Genomic DNA, 16,517 nt, shown 5'->3' on the forward strand with positions numbered 1-16,517 from the left:
TACCATACCAGCTCTAAAAGTACATCTTACTGTCCTGGTTTGATAGATGAGGGAGCTGGGAAATTCTGGGGAATTCCCTGCATGACCGCCAGGGCCTAGGGGGCTGGGCCAGGAAATCACAAGCCACGGGAACAAGCCCTGGGTTGCCCCTGTGAGGCCCAGAGAGAGCCTGTGCCCCGATCATGCTGGCATGCTTGCTCTGATGGCCGTCCCCCCCGCTGCTACCCCGGCCCCCTACATCTCCCCCTTCTCGTCCAGTTTTCCCTGGCCCTTGGGTAGGTTTGCCCACCTCATGGTCTGAAATTTATCTGGGTAATGAGAACCTGTCTCACCCCCTGATCGTGAATTGAGTGATGGCCTGTGCTGCTCCCTCTCAGTGTGGCTGAAAGACTGAACCCAGGACAAAACCATCCTCTGCTGTAGGTGTCATCTTTTTTTTTTTTTTTTTTAAGATTTTATTTATTTATTTGACAGAGAGAGAGTCAGCGAGAGCGGGAACACAAGCAGGGGGAGTGGGAGAGGGAGAAGCAGGCTTCCAGTGGAGGAGCCTGATGTGGGGCCTGATCCCAGAACGCTGGGATCGTGACCCGAGCCAAAGGCAGACGCTTAACGACTGAGCCACCCAGGCGCCCCATGTAGGTGTCATCTCTTGGAGTAGAGACCGTCCCCCAGACCCCAGCCCAGCCATCCACTGCTTCCAGCTGCTCTGTCCTGCTGGCTACAGTTGGGAGGGAGTCCTTGGCCTAGGGTCAGGTCAGCCCGTGCCTGGTAGGATGGGATAGCTTCTTCAGAGGCAGAAGAGGCATCACAGATGACTAGGAGGGCCCCAGGCAGCTCAGGAAATGCCTTTTCTGGTGTGAGCCCCTGAACCCTAGATTCTCAGAGAAGGAAAGGAACATGATTTTCCCCCCAAGAGGTCTGGCCAGGTGGGAGCTGACTGACCACGCAGGTGTAGGTAGTGAGGCCAGTAGTTGGTGGGGCAAAGATTATACCCAAAACCTGACTGAGCCTACACTGGGGGCACAAACAAAGCTGAGTCAAGACAAAATTAGTCTATGTTTTTAAAAGAATGTATTAATTCCAGTAAGACCCTCAGGGGATTTTTGTAGGACTAAGGGTAGCATTACTGCATCCATTTGGAATGACCTATTTTACAGGAGGATGGAGGGAGTCACACCGTTAGTCGTTACCTGAGGCCTTCCTTAATCTGGGCTTCCCACGCGGGAAAGGGTGGCACCAAGCCCTTTCCCTTGCTCCTTGTGCCCCTCAACCTCCTCTGACCCTCCTTCCTGGTCTAGAGGCCATTTTTGTCTCCCTGTCTCCTCCATCCTTCCTGCCTCTCCGGCTGACAGATGGGGCGTGCCCTGGAGCCCCGGAGTCCCCCTCTAGCTCAGCCATGTCTGTGTGCCACCCTGCCTTCCCCTCCCCAGTCTGCGCTGAGTCACAACCCCTGGCAGCCCTGCCTTCGACCCCAGGGGGCCTCTCGGGCAAGTGAGGGGCCTCTCAGCCCTGGGAGGGCTGGCCAGATGGAAGCCAGGCTCCACAGCGATAACCATGGCAACCGGTGGGGGGTGGGAAGAGCTGGCATTTTGAACTGGCATCGGGACCTCAGGGGCAGCACACAGCTGAGCCAAGAGGGGAAACTGCCCTCCCAAGGCAAAAAGCCCTCCTATTGCATTTCAGAAGGAGGAAAGTGATCTCTAGAGGACTTAAAATACGCATTCACACACCTATAGTGCTTAACTGTGTGCCAGGCACTGTCAGAGCGTTAAACGTAGTCGTCCATTTAACCCTTACCAACCGTAGACGGTAAGTACGGTTACTGCTAGCTTATTTTTTTGAATGAGGTTGCTGGGCACAGAGAAGTTAAGCAGCTTGCCCAGATTGCACACTGAGGGGTAGATTGGAAGTGCCTGGCTGGCTCAGTCGATAGAGCATGTGACTCTTGATAGTGGGGTCATGAGTTCGAGCCCCACATTGAGGGTAGAGTTTACTTAAAAAGAAGATAGTGGATCAGGACTTGGAGTCCACATTTTGCAGCCAGGGCCTTCCGAGCTACCTCAGGGAAAGCCATGGCCCAGGGGAGGGCTGAGCTGGAGTATGATCCTGGGACTGTAGTAGGCACATCTTTATGTCCAGGGGAGGAGGCCTCCATCTTGCACCGAGAGTGGGGGTGTGCGGGCACCACGGTGAGAGACTGACTGCTCAGGTTACGTCGTATCTGGGGGGAATGATAAGGTGTATGGGAGACACTGTGTCCTCGGGAGAGGGAGACCTTTTCTGTGGAAAGGGCCACCCTGGGCTGCAGCACTGTACCCAGGTAAGGCCCCTTCTCACTCCAGAGGAGGCCTGGCCTCACTTCCCCTTGCGGGGACATGGGCACAATCCCTGGCCTCCCCCTGGCCTTGAGGGGTATGCTAAAGGACGTGAAGCCTTGCTAACTCTACCCCAGCTGTCCCAAAGTGGCCAGCACTGAGCAGTGCCCAGGAGAGTGCATGGACTGCCTCCAATGTAGCCCCAGGCAGAGCAGATCTAGATGATGGAGATTTAGCTAAGCCCAGATGCCCTCATGGGAGGACCAGGAGAGGTGTGCTCGGGCAGGATGGATGTTGGGGAGTGTGCAGGACAATGGGTCAGCAGCCACTCCCAACCCACACTCTGCCCTTTGGTCTCCTCTCTTGCTTACCCATAGGCCTTTGAGTCTGCAGGGTGGGCAGGCAGGACGAGGTAGTGTAAGGAGGTGACCTCAAAGTCTCACACCTCACTTGTCCACCCACTCCTCAGCTGGACCGGCCAACTCACCGAAGGCCCCGCAGACCCAGTGAGGGTGGCAGGCTAAGGGTCCCTCCTTTCGTGATACCCTCTCTTGATTTTTTAGGATCCTCCCGCCGCTGGAAGGCCCCCCTACCCAGGTGTCCCCTAGCAGCTCTGAACTTGGCGAGGGCTCCCAGCCCGAATGGCCTGGGGGCAGCCGCTATGACCTGGACGAGATTGATGCCTACTGGCTGGAGCTCATCAACTCGGAGCTCAAGGAGATGGGTAGGTGATCTTCCAGGCTGAGAGTGGGATCGGGTCAGGCCAGGCAGCAGAGATTCCTTCTGAACACCAGCATCCTCACCCTCAGAAGGGCCGTGGCCACGACGGGGCTTTGGCAGCGCATGGCTGTGAGAGAAAGTCCCTGCTGTGTTATTGGTCGGAGAACGTATTTGGTGTCTCTGTGCCTCGTGTTCTGTAGCTGTCAGGTGGGGGCGACAATAGCCTGTCATTCGCAGAGCTCTTGAGGATATTGTTCAGAAGCCTGACTATTACGTGAAGAGTAAGTGAGCGCAAAAGTGAGGCGAGGATGACACACGGGGTGCAGGGTCAATTAGTAGGGGCCTCCTGGCTGGAGCCCAGCAACATGTCCTAGGAAGGTCCCCCCATACACGCAGCTCAGGCAGTGGATTCCCTATGCATGCAGCTGCGTCCTAGAGATCCTTCCATGTTATCTGCCTGTTCACACGTGTGTGGTCACAAGCAGGCCATCTAAAGTCAGAACGCCAGGACCAGCCCCCACGGGTCTGTGAGATTGAATGGTCCAGCCCATCCTGTTTCCAGATGATGGCGCTGAGGCCCATGACAGTGGATGTATTTTCCCAGGTCACAGAGCGGATGAGTGGAGACCCCTCCATACATCTGTCCTGACAAGCCAGGCTCCTAACACCCTCCCCTGCTGTCCTCACAGAGAGGCCAGAGCTGGACGAGCTGACGCTAGAGCGTGTGCTGGAGGAGCTGGAGACCTTGTGCCACCAGAATATGGTGCGGGCCATCGAGACTCAGGAGGGCTTGGGCATCGAGTATGATGAGGACGTCGTCTGTGACGTGTGCCGCTCTCCCGAGGGCGAAGATGGCAACGAGATGGTCTTCTGTGACAAATGCAACGTTTGCGTGCACCAGGTGGGCAGCTCCTTAGCCCCACCCCATCCTCACCTGCTGCCTGGCCAGGCTGCTACCAACAGCTGGTGGTCCTGGCTATAGGAATGCCCTAGCGCTGCGGCCGCAGGCCCCTGAAAAGCAGGGCACGGGACGAGGAAGGGAATGAAGTGAGTGCCTCAGGGCTCAGCGCTGTCCGCAGGGCTTGAGTCAATGCCCCTTGGGTGGTCTTTCCATCCTTTTCCTGTGGGCCTTCCCCTGACTCTCCCTGCTGAACACCCTGCCCCCCTACTCCTCCTCTCCCACCTGGACTTAGAAGCCGCACAGCCATAAAGGAAAGCAAAGCCTGGAGCCAGGCTGCCTGATTTCAAATTGTGGCCTTGCCCTTTCCAATCTGTGTGACCTTGGGTAATTTCTTAACCTCTCTGGGCCTCTATTTCCTCAATTCTAAATAAAAATAAGTTGTTGGGAGGATTCAGTTATTTCCTAGGAGTTATTTGCTTAGAACAGTGTAGTACAGGCTGTACGTATTTACCACTACTACTCTTATAAACCAGGCATGTTGTCTGACATGCCCCTCCCCCCATTCTTGGGCCCCAAACCTCCCAGGTTCGGAGAATCTCTGGGCCGTCTTTGCAGAAGACTTGACTGGAATCCAGTGGACCCAGTCTAGCCCTGACTTTGAGCGCACACACAACTCCTTGCCACTGCTGCTGGAATAACTCCTGGGAGCTCAGAAGCAGTATACTCCTCATTCATTCATATCCTTTATACCTGGTAGCTCTTAGGTTCATAAGCCCCAGGCATGACTAGGAGGAGTCCCCTTCACAAATCTCTGAAAAAAGAAAACTCAGGGCCTTGTCCTCAGGCAGCATACAGACCCAAATTTGTGTCCAACTTCTAGGAGTTCATGGACACTTCTGAAGTCCAACACTTATTAGGAACCTCTGGCCAAAGTGACTTTCTTCCCAACAGAGGGCAGAGCTGAGCCCTTCCGCAGAGGACTGGAGTCTTTGCCTTAGAATCCCTGTGGAGGCCTCCTTGGCAGAGCCTGCTCACAGTGGGGCTCTGTAGCTCCACGCTGGGGCTGGGGCCATTTGCAGCTGACTCCTGGCCAGATGTCGATGGTGACCGCCCTGCTCTCTCCCCAGGCATGCTATGGGATCCTTAAGGTGCCCACGGGCAGCTGGCTGTGCCGGACGTGTGCCCTGGGTGTCCAGCCAAAGTGCCTGCTCTGCCCCAAGAGAGGAGGAGCCTTGAAGCCCACCAGAAGCGGGACCAAGTGGGTGCACGTCAGCTGCGCTCTGTGGATTCCTGAGGTGGGCATATCAGGGCGGGGGGCGGCCCTGGGGAAGTGGGTCTGCATGGAGCTCAGAGCCCAGGGAGCAGAGCACTGGGAAAGAAGGTGACGGGCCTCCATAAAAAGGGGTATGTCGCACGTGGCACCTGAGAAGAATGGGGGCAACAACCCACAGACAGCTTTGCCTGTGGACTTAGATAGAACTCAGGTGGTGGTTTCCATGGGTAGGTGGGATTATGGGCCCCTGGGGGATCCAGGTGGTAGGTTTGACAGCTGAGCAAAGTCAGGCAGCAGAGTAGAGGGGGAAGCATGTTGTGGGTCCTTCCAAACCCAAGCGGTGGTTCCAACCAAAGTCAGGCTCCCTGCTTAAAACAAAAATAAGCCAGCTGACCTAAAAGGAAGTCAGGCAGGGGCGCCTGGGTGGCTCAGTCTAAGCATCTGCCTTCGGCTCAGGGCATGATCCCAGCGTTCTGGATCGAGCCCCGCATCGGGCTCCTCTGCTGGAAGCCTGCTGCTTCTTCTCTCACTCCCCCTGCTTGCGTTCCCTCTCTCGCTGGCTGTCTCTCTCTCTCTGTCAAATAAATAATAAATAAAATCTTTAAAAAAAAAAAAAAAGGAAGGCAGTTAGGCAGAAAGCTAATTAGAAGTGGATGGTGGGCTGGGATGGAGGGGTTGGCCTGGGTCTGAGTCTATGTGGAGGGGGACCATGAGTGACAGGCTAGGCCCACCGTGAGTTAGTGAGTCAGCAGGGCGCTGGGCTCCTGGAAGGACATCCTGTTCTATTTGAAATAGGAAATGCTGCCATTCACCAGAGTTTCTGCCCCAGGCCCTCTGTGTGCCCCAACTCAGAATGTGGCCCCCCTCTGATGCTGCCCGTGCCTGCAGGCAAGCCAGGTGGCCCTCCGTGGGCTTTCAGTCTGAAGGTTCTTTTTTTTTTTTTTTTTTTTTTTTTAAAGATTTTATTTATTTATTCGACAGAGATAGAGACAGCCAGCGAGAGAGGGAACACAGCAGGGGGAGTGGGAGAGGAAGAAGCAGGCTCATAGCGGAAGAGCCTGATGTGGGGCTCGATCCCATAACACTGGGATCACGCCCTGAGCCGAAGGCAGACGCTTAACCGCTGTGCCACCCACGCGCCCCCAGTCTGAAGGTTCTTGCAGGGACCCCCATTGTAGGCTTCTGTAGTGATCGTGGTTGTGTTGACAGTGGTGTCTTGCTCCCAGAGCAGCCTGTTGAAAGCTGGGACTACCTGAGTGTACCCTGGGCTGGGCACCACAGAGACAAAACCTGCAAGGACCCTTCTCCACCATGCGGGCCCTTTGGTTCAGGACCTCTGCACAGGAACCCTTCTTCCATCTTCAGGCATGGGCAGGCAGATGCACCCTCTGGGGCTGAGGGGTGGGCTGTGCCCAGGAGACTTAGGTGTGGCTGTTGGTTTGTCCCCGTAGGAGGGATGGGCAGGGCTAAACAAAAGCACATCCCCATTGGCCAGGCAGGCCCCAGAGGAGAAGAAGTGCTGCCTTGGGGCCTTTACTTGCTGCCCAGAAACAGAAACTAAATAAACACATGTTCTTTTTTTTTTTTTTTTTCTTTCAAAGATTTTATTTATTTATTTGACAGAGATAGAGACAGCCAGCGAGAGAGGGACCACAAGCAGGGGGAGTGGGAGAGGAAGAAGCAGGCTCATAGTGGAGAGCCTGACGTGGGGCTCGATCCCGTAACGCCGGGATCACGCCCTGAGCCGAAGGCAGATGCTCAACCGCTGTGCCACCCAGGCGCCCCTAAATAAACACATGTTCTAATAAGAACTTCGAAGGTGGTAGTAACGAAGGGGTCAGGTGCCGGAGACATGGGGATGCTGCATGTACTCACCGGTGCGTGCGTCTGCATGCACACACACTCTGAAGCTTCCCTCCCTCAAGGCCCACACCGCCACGGGCACACACACACACTCAGTCACACAGACTGATGGGCACTCTCATACACAGTCACAAACAAGACTAGTCACAGGTGAGCAAACTAAAACGCACTCACTCACTGGTCAGCTTGGGATAGTCAGGAAGGTCTTGGGGCTCAGGGGCTCGCCTGCTGCCTGGTTTCAGCAGACGGCTCCCATTTGGGGGATCCCTAGAGGTGAGCTGGGGATGAGAAGCCTGATGCAGCTCCCTGTCTCTTGCCCAGGTCAGCATTGGGTGCCCGGAGAAGATGGAGCCCATCACCAAGATCTCGCATATCCCAGCCAGCCGCTGGGCTCTGTCCTGCAACCTCTGTAAGGAGTGCACAGGCACCTGCATCCAGGTACGAGGCCCTTCACCCCGTGGCTGCCCGGGAGCTCATGCCGGCTCAGCCACATAGAGCGGTGGGTCTGGGACGTTCCGGAAAACAAGCAGCTACCACCACCCTCCCCCTGACCCCATTCGTGTTGCTACAGACAGGGGCATGGAGGCCTGGGACCGCAGCCAGACTCAGAACCGCCAGTGAGGGGCATTCTTCATCCCTAGTTCCTCTAGGCACGGGGCAAAGGCCCTGGTAGCAAAGGCTCACCATACCGTCGCAGTGCCAAAGACCCTGGCTTTCCCCCAGGAGCAACTGTCTGTGCGGTTAATAAACACAGTGACCTCACTTCTGATGTCAAACATAACATGTGGGAGGGGCAGGAAACACTTCTCCTCCAGCTGAGCTAACAGGCCCTCCCCCTATAGGGCAGGGCTGTACCAGTCTGTCCACAGCAGTGGTTCCCAAATTCTGGTGTGCGTCAGTATTACCTGGAGGGCTTGTTAAAACAGATTGCCGGGCTTATCCCCAGAGGTCCTGATTCAGAAGATCTGGAATGGGCTGAAAATTTGCTTTTCTAGCAAGTACCCAGATGATGTGATGCTGCTGGTCTTTGGGTTGGAAAGTGGGGGGTCATTCTTTGTCTTCCTCATTTTTCTAGCAACAGTTGTCATTGCAAACACTAGATGTGCCTCCACCCATTTTTAAGACTTCAAAAATGACTTTTGTGAGTGCAGCATAAATGTTCATTAATATTTGGGTGAGGTATTGCTGAGACATTTATCAGCTGCCCACAGCGATCATCCGAGGCTAGGAGAGAGGAGCAGGCCCTGAGTTGGTCCCCGCTGCCAACTGGGGAAGAGAAGGAAGGGGTCCACTTCCAGCCCCTCTTCTCAGAAGACAGAGGACACACATGACTCCCTATCTTAGATCGTGTTGCAGAAACAAGGCAGTGATCCATCACCAGATTCATTCTTTCGATGCCTCTTGTTTCAAAGTCATTTTGCCCACACAGTAATGCAACTTATCCCCAAGCCAAGGTTGTCAAATCACCTGACTGTTCATTTCCCCAGGACATATGTGGTGATGAACCCCATTTCCTTTCCGGCTCCCCCAGTGTTTCCCCTTCCTTCCCACTTACTAGAGTTCCCTCCATACCCACAGAATGTTGGGGGTCCGTGCCATTTTAGGTCGGGTCTCACCAGCAGCCTGGATTCTCGGTGGAACCTCTTCCCTCCTAGCAGGGCTCCCCTCATGCCTGACACTTCCCCTCCTCTCCCTCCAGTGTTCCATGCCTTCCTGCGTCACAGCGTTCCACGTCACGTGCGCCTTTGACCATGGCCTGGAAATGCGGACTATCCTAGCAGACAACGATGAGGTCAAGTTCAAGTCGTTCTGCCAGGAGCACAGTGACGGGGGCCCTCGGGGAGAGCCCACTTCTGACCCCGCGGAGCCCAGCCCGGCCAGCGAGGACCTGGAGAAGGTGACCGTGCGCAAGCAGCGGCTGCAGCAGCTGGAGGAGGACTTCTACGAGCTGGTGGAGCCGGCCGAGGTGGCTGAGCGGCTGGAACTGGCCGAGGCACTGGTTGACTTCATCTACCAGTACTGGAAGCTGAAGAGGAAAGCCAACGCCAACCAGCCGCTGCTGACCCCCAAGACCGATGAGGTGGACAACCTGGCCCAGCAGGAGCAGGATGTCCTGTACCGCCGCCTCAAGCTCTTCACACACCTGCGGCAGGACTTGGAGAGGGTGAGTGCCCCTGCCACCGTCCTTCAGCCAGCATGCCTGGTGGGCATCCCGGGAGCCTTTCTGCCCCCCACACGCTGCCCCACGGCAGCCGTGGCTCTCCAGGACTCTGACGGTACGCTCTGGCCAAGGGGCTGAGGGCCTCCCGTTCTCTGACAGGGTGGAGGTGTCTGATACTGTGCAGAACAGGGGAGCATTTAGCCCTTGGATCTTTGTGCCCCTCTTGTCCCAGCCCTTTTGTAGGCCTGAAGGGTGGGCGCCTTGCCAGGGTCCTGAGGCTAGAGGGCATCAGAGCTGGGGCATAGCCCAGGCTTCCAGCTTCTACTGGCCTCTGGCCCCATTTGGCCTCCATGGGCCATGCCTGTTCCCAGCACATGAGCTTCTGCTTGGAATCGGAGGCCAGGGAAAAACTGGGACTCACAGCAAGTTGGATCAACCCAACAAGCATGTGCTGGGCCAGGGCAGGAAAGACAGGTGTTAACATGGAGTATGGGGGCATGCAGGTGGGCTGGAGACCCGGTGGCCTGTGTGGAGTAGGAGGAGGAAGCTCAGTGCATGGGCCACGATGTGTGTGGAAGCTGCGGAATGTTTTAAGCCAGGACTGTCCCTCTGTGGCTGCAGCTTCCAAACGTTCACCCTGGAGAAGGAAATGGGGCCTACAGTGGATGGGTGGCCCTAACCCCCCAGCTGTGTGCTAGGAGACAGGGGGTCTTGGCTTGGTCTGAAGTGGTAGTTCTGGGAGCTGAGTGAGATGAGGAGACACCATGGCTTTGGGGTGAGCTATGGTGGTTGGCGGATAGTGAGAGTTGCTTTCCTAGAGCATGGGGGGCGGCCCTCGAAAGCTTCCAGTCCCTCCTACTCCCCCAGAGAAGAAGTGAGGAGGTTCCAGTTTCTGTGGGGTACGCCCTTGAACTTGACTCTTTCCCACTGTGTTATGTCCAGTGCATAAAGTACTACCACCAAGTTGGAGGCAACCCAAGAATGAAAGAGGATGATCTCTAAACCGCAGGTGCTGTTCTGGCCTCTCCTCTTTGGGACACTCAGTCTGAGGGTTCCAGAGACACATGCTTGTCCTTGCCTCAGGCCTTGTTAGGAGACAGCCCTGGGTGGAAACGTTCAGGGGGCTTTGTGTGACCTGAGGCAGCTGCTTGTCTTAGGTCCATCTCTGTTGGCAAGTCTCTAAAATGGGTAGAACAGCTTGGCAGGTGTTGTGTTGCGGGGAACGTGAAGTGGAGGCGCTGAAACTGGGCCCGGCTTGCCCGATCTCCGTCAGCCTCCTCCTATGACCCGCTGACCTGGGAGGGAGCTTACTGCTTGGCAGCCGGCCTGCCAGCTGGTCAGAAGGGGGAGGCGGAGAGAGGGGACAGCTGATGTCCCTGGCTCCAGCCAGGCCAGAGGGCAAGGCCATCCACATTGTAGCCACCACTTCCTGGCAGCCCAGCGTCCTGTCTCATGGGGCAGTGGCATCAGGGACGTGAGGACATGCAGTACTTTCAGAGACCAGAGCTGCCTCCAGAGTTGTCCTTGGGCCACCCCCGAGTCTGCATCCTTGGGGTCTCCACTGCAAACACCCAAGTGACCCCTCAAGTCTGACCTCCCTCGGGTCTGTGCTGGTCGGCGCATGGCCTGGCTCCGGCTAGGCAGTGTAGGGAGGCCAGGGGGCGGGGCGGCTTACTTAATCATCATCCTGGAAAAAGAGACAGTGTAGCTCCTCCTGGCCCTAATGAGCAGAGGAGAGAACGAGGGCTCTGGAAGATGAGTGACAGGGAGCCTGAGAGGAATGTCTGTTTTCTAGGGTTTGACTTGAATTTGGACCTGAATGGGGGGGAGGGCTTGTCCTAAGGAGAGCTGTTGGCTTAACCTCCTGTTCTGTCCACTTCCTGAGCAAAAGCATCCCTTCATCAGTCCCCCCCAAGCTCTCGACCTCATTGTCAGCTGGTACAGCTGTGGCCAGGGACCAAGATCAAGGGCTAGGATGCCAGCAGGTTCTCAGGCAACCAGAGCTGCCATGCAGATTCCTCTGGCAGGGGGACAGAGCCCTCCAAAGTCAGGCGTGAACCAGCCCACTCATCCTCCTGGAAGAGGAGGCAGGACCATCTTCTCAAGGCTTGGGAGGGCCCCATCAAAATGCTGCTTCTCCAGCAGCCCCTGAGCTGGACTGGCAGGCACCAGCCGAGAGCAAGCCGAGGGCGTGTGCAGCCCTGGCAGGCGGAGGAGAGAATGTGCCAGCCTGACCCCCTCTGGATCTAGCCTCAGGGCCTTTCACAGCCACGCGTTGGTGGCTTGAGTGAGTGAGCAGGACTGAGAGCTCTGCCACAGGGGAGGCTTTCTGCAAAGACCCATGACTGTTGGTGGCCCGGCCATGGCCCAGTGCCAGCGGCCGAAAGGATCCAGCGTCTGACTGGGCACCCAGCCAGCTTGGGCCGAATCCATCAGGGAGGCAGGGTCGAGGTTGAGACAGAAGCCTTGGACAGCCTGGGTTCGCATCCAGTTTAGCATTTCCCAGCTCTCTGCCTACTGAGTTTCAGTTTCCTTTCTGTAAAGTGGGAATAAGGAGCCAACGGACCTTGGAGTCACAGCGAAGGTAGGAGCACAGTGACCTCTGCTGTTCATCACGGTTATTGTTGCCGTCTGGCTCTTAGAAGAGTGGGAGGCTTGGAGAGGGAGCTCCGTGGAGGGCTGAGAGTGTAGGCCCAGGGTGAGGACCTGGGGAGGAATCACAGGGCATCCTCCCTCTTTGCCGTGTCCCCCAAATCCAGGCAGGGGTTTTGCTGAGAGAAGCAGAAGCCAGGGCCACGCTGCCACCACTAGCCTGAAGTCCCATTTTATGGTCAGCCTGGAAGACATGTTCTCCTAAAATTTCAGCCACAGACCTTGGCCCCAGCAGGCTGCTTCAGGAAGGCACGGCCACTGCTGGCTTCCAGAGTTATTCACAGCTGACACAAAAATTGCAGTGCTGATGAGCAGCCTGTCGGCGCCGACTGGTGTCCCCTAGCAACGGAGCTGGCGGCTGGGCTCCGCAGGGCTCAATGCCTGTGGCTCTGGATCTGGTTACCAGGAGTTTACTCAAGAGCATGACCTGACTCGGGAGGGTGGGGGCAGCTCTCAGACACACACATCCTCCTCCCTGAAGATAGATCTGTGGGATCACCCCAAGGCCACATTTGTGATACTCTCCCACAGAGAAGAGCCTGCCCTCCCCCACACTCACCACCCACCCACTTCCTTATCGAGCTGGTCATACCCCATTTCCTCTGTCCTCAGTGCCTGGATTGTGTTCTCGTTGGCCTCCCACCGAAGCCTACCTTGTCCCGGGTAGCCTTGGCCGTCAGAACTACAACCCCTCAACCTCTCTATCTCCCATCCCAAGGACGCTGCCAGCCCATTCGTGTCCTCACCCCACTGAAACCTGGTTACCACCTCACCCTCCTCCCTGATGCCTCATCAGTAACCCTGCAACCTCAGATCCCCCTGCTTGCCCACAGCCTCCTGTCTGCCTGCGCCATTCTGCCCCCAGCTCCCACCCTTCACCATCCCGTTTTCTTCGGCCCCACCTCATGTGGCTTGCTGCCCAGGCCCTTGCCCCTGTGTGAAGGCCACATACCTGGCACAGCCTCACCTGGTAGCAATCCCATTGTGCTGAGCAGCAGGTAAACCCCACTGAGGTTCCTGTCAGCCAGCCTTGATGCCTGCTCAGTCTCTCTCCGTTTCACCTTCTCCCATCTCCGAGAGCATATCCTCCCTCCCAGTGTCCCTCTAGTCATGGGATCCTTGACCACCCCCGTTCCCATCTATCCTTTCCTGTCCTCCCTCAGTGCTCTTATGTCCTTGCTTCCTACTCTGGCCAGGCTCCTGCCATATTCCAGAACCATCCACCAGGGCCACCCAAAGCTTCCATCTCCCTACATCTAGTAGCCACTTCTCCAACCTCATCCTCTAGCTTTCTCAGCCATGGTGGCCACTGTCAGACATACCTTTGGTCTTAAAATACATTTCTTGTGGACACTCTGACCACATCCTCCCTTCATACCCCAGTTCTCCTGCTCCCTCTGTGAGTATTCCTTGGCCCCAGGGATCATCAGTTCACCACACTTGGGCTGACCTCTTGGTGCTCTGCTCCACGGCTTTGCTCCCCATCAGGAGGCTGGTCCAGCTCACACCTCCCTTCTGAGCTCCAGCATCTTCATGCCCAACACACCCAGGTCCAAGCCTGCTCCCTCCACAACCTCCCTAGTCTCCACAGATACCTCAACACTAGTTCAGTCTAGCTCAAGATAACCTGCCGGGAGCCCTCCTTGCCCCTCCCCTCTCCTCACCCCCATCTGTAAAACTTGAGGATACCACAACAACTTCGTCAAAATAGAAAGCCTGCTTTTATGACCAATCCCTAGTTTGCGGGGACTTTGCTACTTGATTCATTTTTTTACTCTGATTTTTTTTTTTTTAAGATTTATTTATTTGAGAGAGAGAGAGAGAGAGAGAACAGGTGGGGAGGGTAGGGGCAGAGGCAGAAGGAGAAGCAGGCTCCCCACTGAGCAGGGAGCCCAATGTGGGGCTCGATCCCAGGACCCTGAGATCATGACCTGAGCTAAAGGCAGACACTTCACCGGCTGAGCCACCCAGGCACCCCTCACTCCGGTTTTTTTTTTAAGAGAACTTTTTATGTATATAATCAGAAAAAACAATGACGACAGTGTAAGGAACCTGCTAGGCTGATATCAACACTTGGTCCCCAAAAGCTGTCACAGAAGAGGAATGCTGCAACACTCAGTAGCCATTAACTATGGAACCAACAGTCTTGAGAGAAATTAGAGAATTAGCTGATGGTTCCAGGGTGAGGGGGGGAGCAAGGGGTCACATTGTGACCAGTGTATCAACCACAGTATGTTGGCATTGTTGGGATTCTCACGGGAGGAAGCATTCCTATCTTCCATAGCAAGAGCCTCCAGATACCACTGGTTGTGTAGTGCACCTTATCAGGAAAAAAATTGAGCATTTACCTGCAATATGTTGTATTTTTCATGTCTCATTCATATCTACCACTGCATTTTATGAAGCAGACACAATCAGAATTTCTAACAGGATCAAAAAATACACCCACTCTGGCCAGGCTCAGTCGCCTGGCTGGCTTGTTCGGTAGAGGTGTGACTCTTGATCTTGGGGTTGAGTTCAAGCCCCACGCTGGCTGTGGAGGTCACTTAAAAATAAAATTTTTAGGGGTGCCTGGGTGGCTTAGTCATTAAGCGTCTGCCTTCGGCTCAGGTCATGATCCCAGGGTCCTGGGGTTGAGCCTCGCATCAGGTTCCCTGCTTGGTGAGGCTGCTTCTCCCTCTACTGTTCCCCCTGCTTGTGCTCTCTTGCTCTCTCTGTCAAATAAATAAAATAACATCTTTTAAAAAAATCTTTTATATGTATATATATATATGTGTGTGTGTATATATACATATATATATGTTATACACATACACACACCGGCAGATGTTTTAATGTCGTCTTCCTATGCTGTGACGAACTATCTCACTCAGTAGCCTGTCAGCTCACTTTGGAGGCCCCTGGCCAAGGGCAGTAATTCTCGGATTGTGTAGTGCTATATCAGATGTGTACAGGACCCAGAGACTTTACTACTCCCCCAAGCCTGGGGATCTGTGGGTTGGTTGGTTTGTTTTTTTAAGTAGGCTCTCACAACCCTGAGACCAACACTTGAGGTGAGATCAAGATTCAGATACTTAACTGACTGAGCCACCCAAGCGCCCCACTGGGAATCTGTAGGGTTTTGGGGGGGGAGGGTTGTTTTTGAAGATTTTATTTATCCACATGACGGGGGGCGGGGCGGAAGTGCACAAGCAGGGGGAGCTACAGGCAGAGGGAGAGGGTGAAACAGGCTCCCAGCCCAGCAGGGAGCCCAAGGTGGGGCTCCATCCCAGGAGGGATGGAGAGAAGGAAGGCAGATGTTTAACCTACTGAGCCACCCAGGTGCCCCAGGGAATCTGTGTTTTTAACGAGCTACCCAAGAGATCTTGATGTCGGGAATTCATTTGGGTTTGCCTTAAGAAAACTTTTTGTAAAGTTTCAGACGAAAGACCGAAAAAAGTCTGTATTTTAATAGGAAGTGATAACGTATTGGTTTCTTTGGGAGGCACATCTGCAACTCTGAGCCTCATTTCATCTTTAGAAATTAGTGTTAGAGTAAAGTTTGAGAATGACGTGTTTGGGAAAGTTTTTAAAAGCCAGACCTTGACTGATCTGTTTTTTAGGTTGGACATGTTGATTCGTTTGTTTTGAGGTCTCCAAAGTATCCATGACTCTGCCCACCTCTCTTCATCCCCACCCTCTCCACGCACACTAGGCCACGTGACTGCCAGGAGGGAAACGGACTTGGATACAGGGAGAATAATGTTGGGCTGCTTGGATGCAGTGGACAGGGAAGGCCTTTTAAGGTCCAGCCTTGGGAAGAGCCTTGAATATATATACCAAGCCCCCAGACAGAAATAGGTTGGACACAGAAAGGACAGGACTGGAGGGAAGTGTAGCTGAGCCTGGAAGGCTGTGGGACATGGGCTATGAGGGGCCTGTGGGAGGTCAGATTGGGCAAGGCTTTGGACTTGGCTCTGATTTTTTTTTTTTTTTTTTAAGTGTCACAGGAAAGAAGCTGGGTTTGTTTCCTAGGCCTTCTGTAACAAAGCATTAGAAACTCAAAGCCTTAAACAACAGAAATATGTCTTCTTACAGTTCTAGAGGCTACAAGTCCAGGGTCAAGATGTTGGCCAGGTTGATTCTGTCTAGAGGCTTTAAGGGAGGATCTGTTCCAGGCCTCTCTCCTGGCTTCTGATTGGCAGCAACGCTTACTTAGCATTTCTTGACTTGTAGACCCCTGATTCCATCTTTGTCTCTGTTGTCACATGGCATTCTTCCTATACATCTTCACATGGCCTTTTGTAGCGATACCAGTCATTAGATTTAGGGCTCATTCATATCCAGTATGACCTCATCTTAACTGATTGTATCTGAGGTTGACGTGGACGTGACATTTGCCAGGGGCCACTGTTCATCCCCATAGGGAAACCAGTGGAGGTGTTAAGGCGAAGGGGATTTACATTTCAAGAAGACAGTCTGAGATAGCAGAGGGATCAGGATGCCTGCCTGTCCAGGTGGAACCGATGTGGTGACTAGAATTGGAGGGAGCTGGGGCGCCTGGCTGGTTCAGTCGTTAAACGTCTGCCTTCGGCTCAGGGCCTGATCCCAGTGTCCTGGGATCAAGTCCTGCATCGGGCTTCCTGCTCCGCT

The 16,517-nt window shown here is 54.7% G+C and overlaps 1 protein-coding gene across 17 annotated transcripts in view; it reads left to right on the plus strand.

The window, feature by feature from the left end:
- JADE2 (jade family PHD finger 2) overlaps window positions 1–16,517 on the plus strand; it is a 52,951-nt gene that overhangs the window by 25,641 nt on the left and 10,793 nt on the right. For all 17 annotated transcript variants that reach the window (XM_048220934.2, XM_057307017.1, XM_044387410.3 and 14 more), the window contains 5 exons: window positions 2,879–3,039; window positions 3,725–3,936; window positions 5,064–5,231; window positions 7,394–7,510; window positions 8,772–9,236. In XM_048220934.2, coding sequence (XP_048076891.1) covers window positions 2,879–3,039; window positions 3,725–3,936; window positions 5,064–5,231; window positions 7,394–7,510; window positions 8,772–9,236 — 1,123 coding nt within the window. The remainder of the gene's footprint in view (window positions 1–2,878; window positions 3,040–3,724; window positions 3,937–5,063; window positions 5,232–7,393; window positions 7,511–8,771; window positions 9,237–16,517) is intronic.

This window comes from Ursus arctos, unplaced genomic scaffold, assembly GCF_023065955.2.
Source record: "Ursus arctos isolate Adak ecotype North America unplaced genomic scaffold, UrsArc2.0 scaffold_5, whole genome shotgun sequence".
Lineage (NCBI taxonomy): Eukaryota > Metazoa > Chordata > Mammalia > Carnivora > Ursidae > Ursus > Ursus arctos.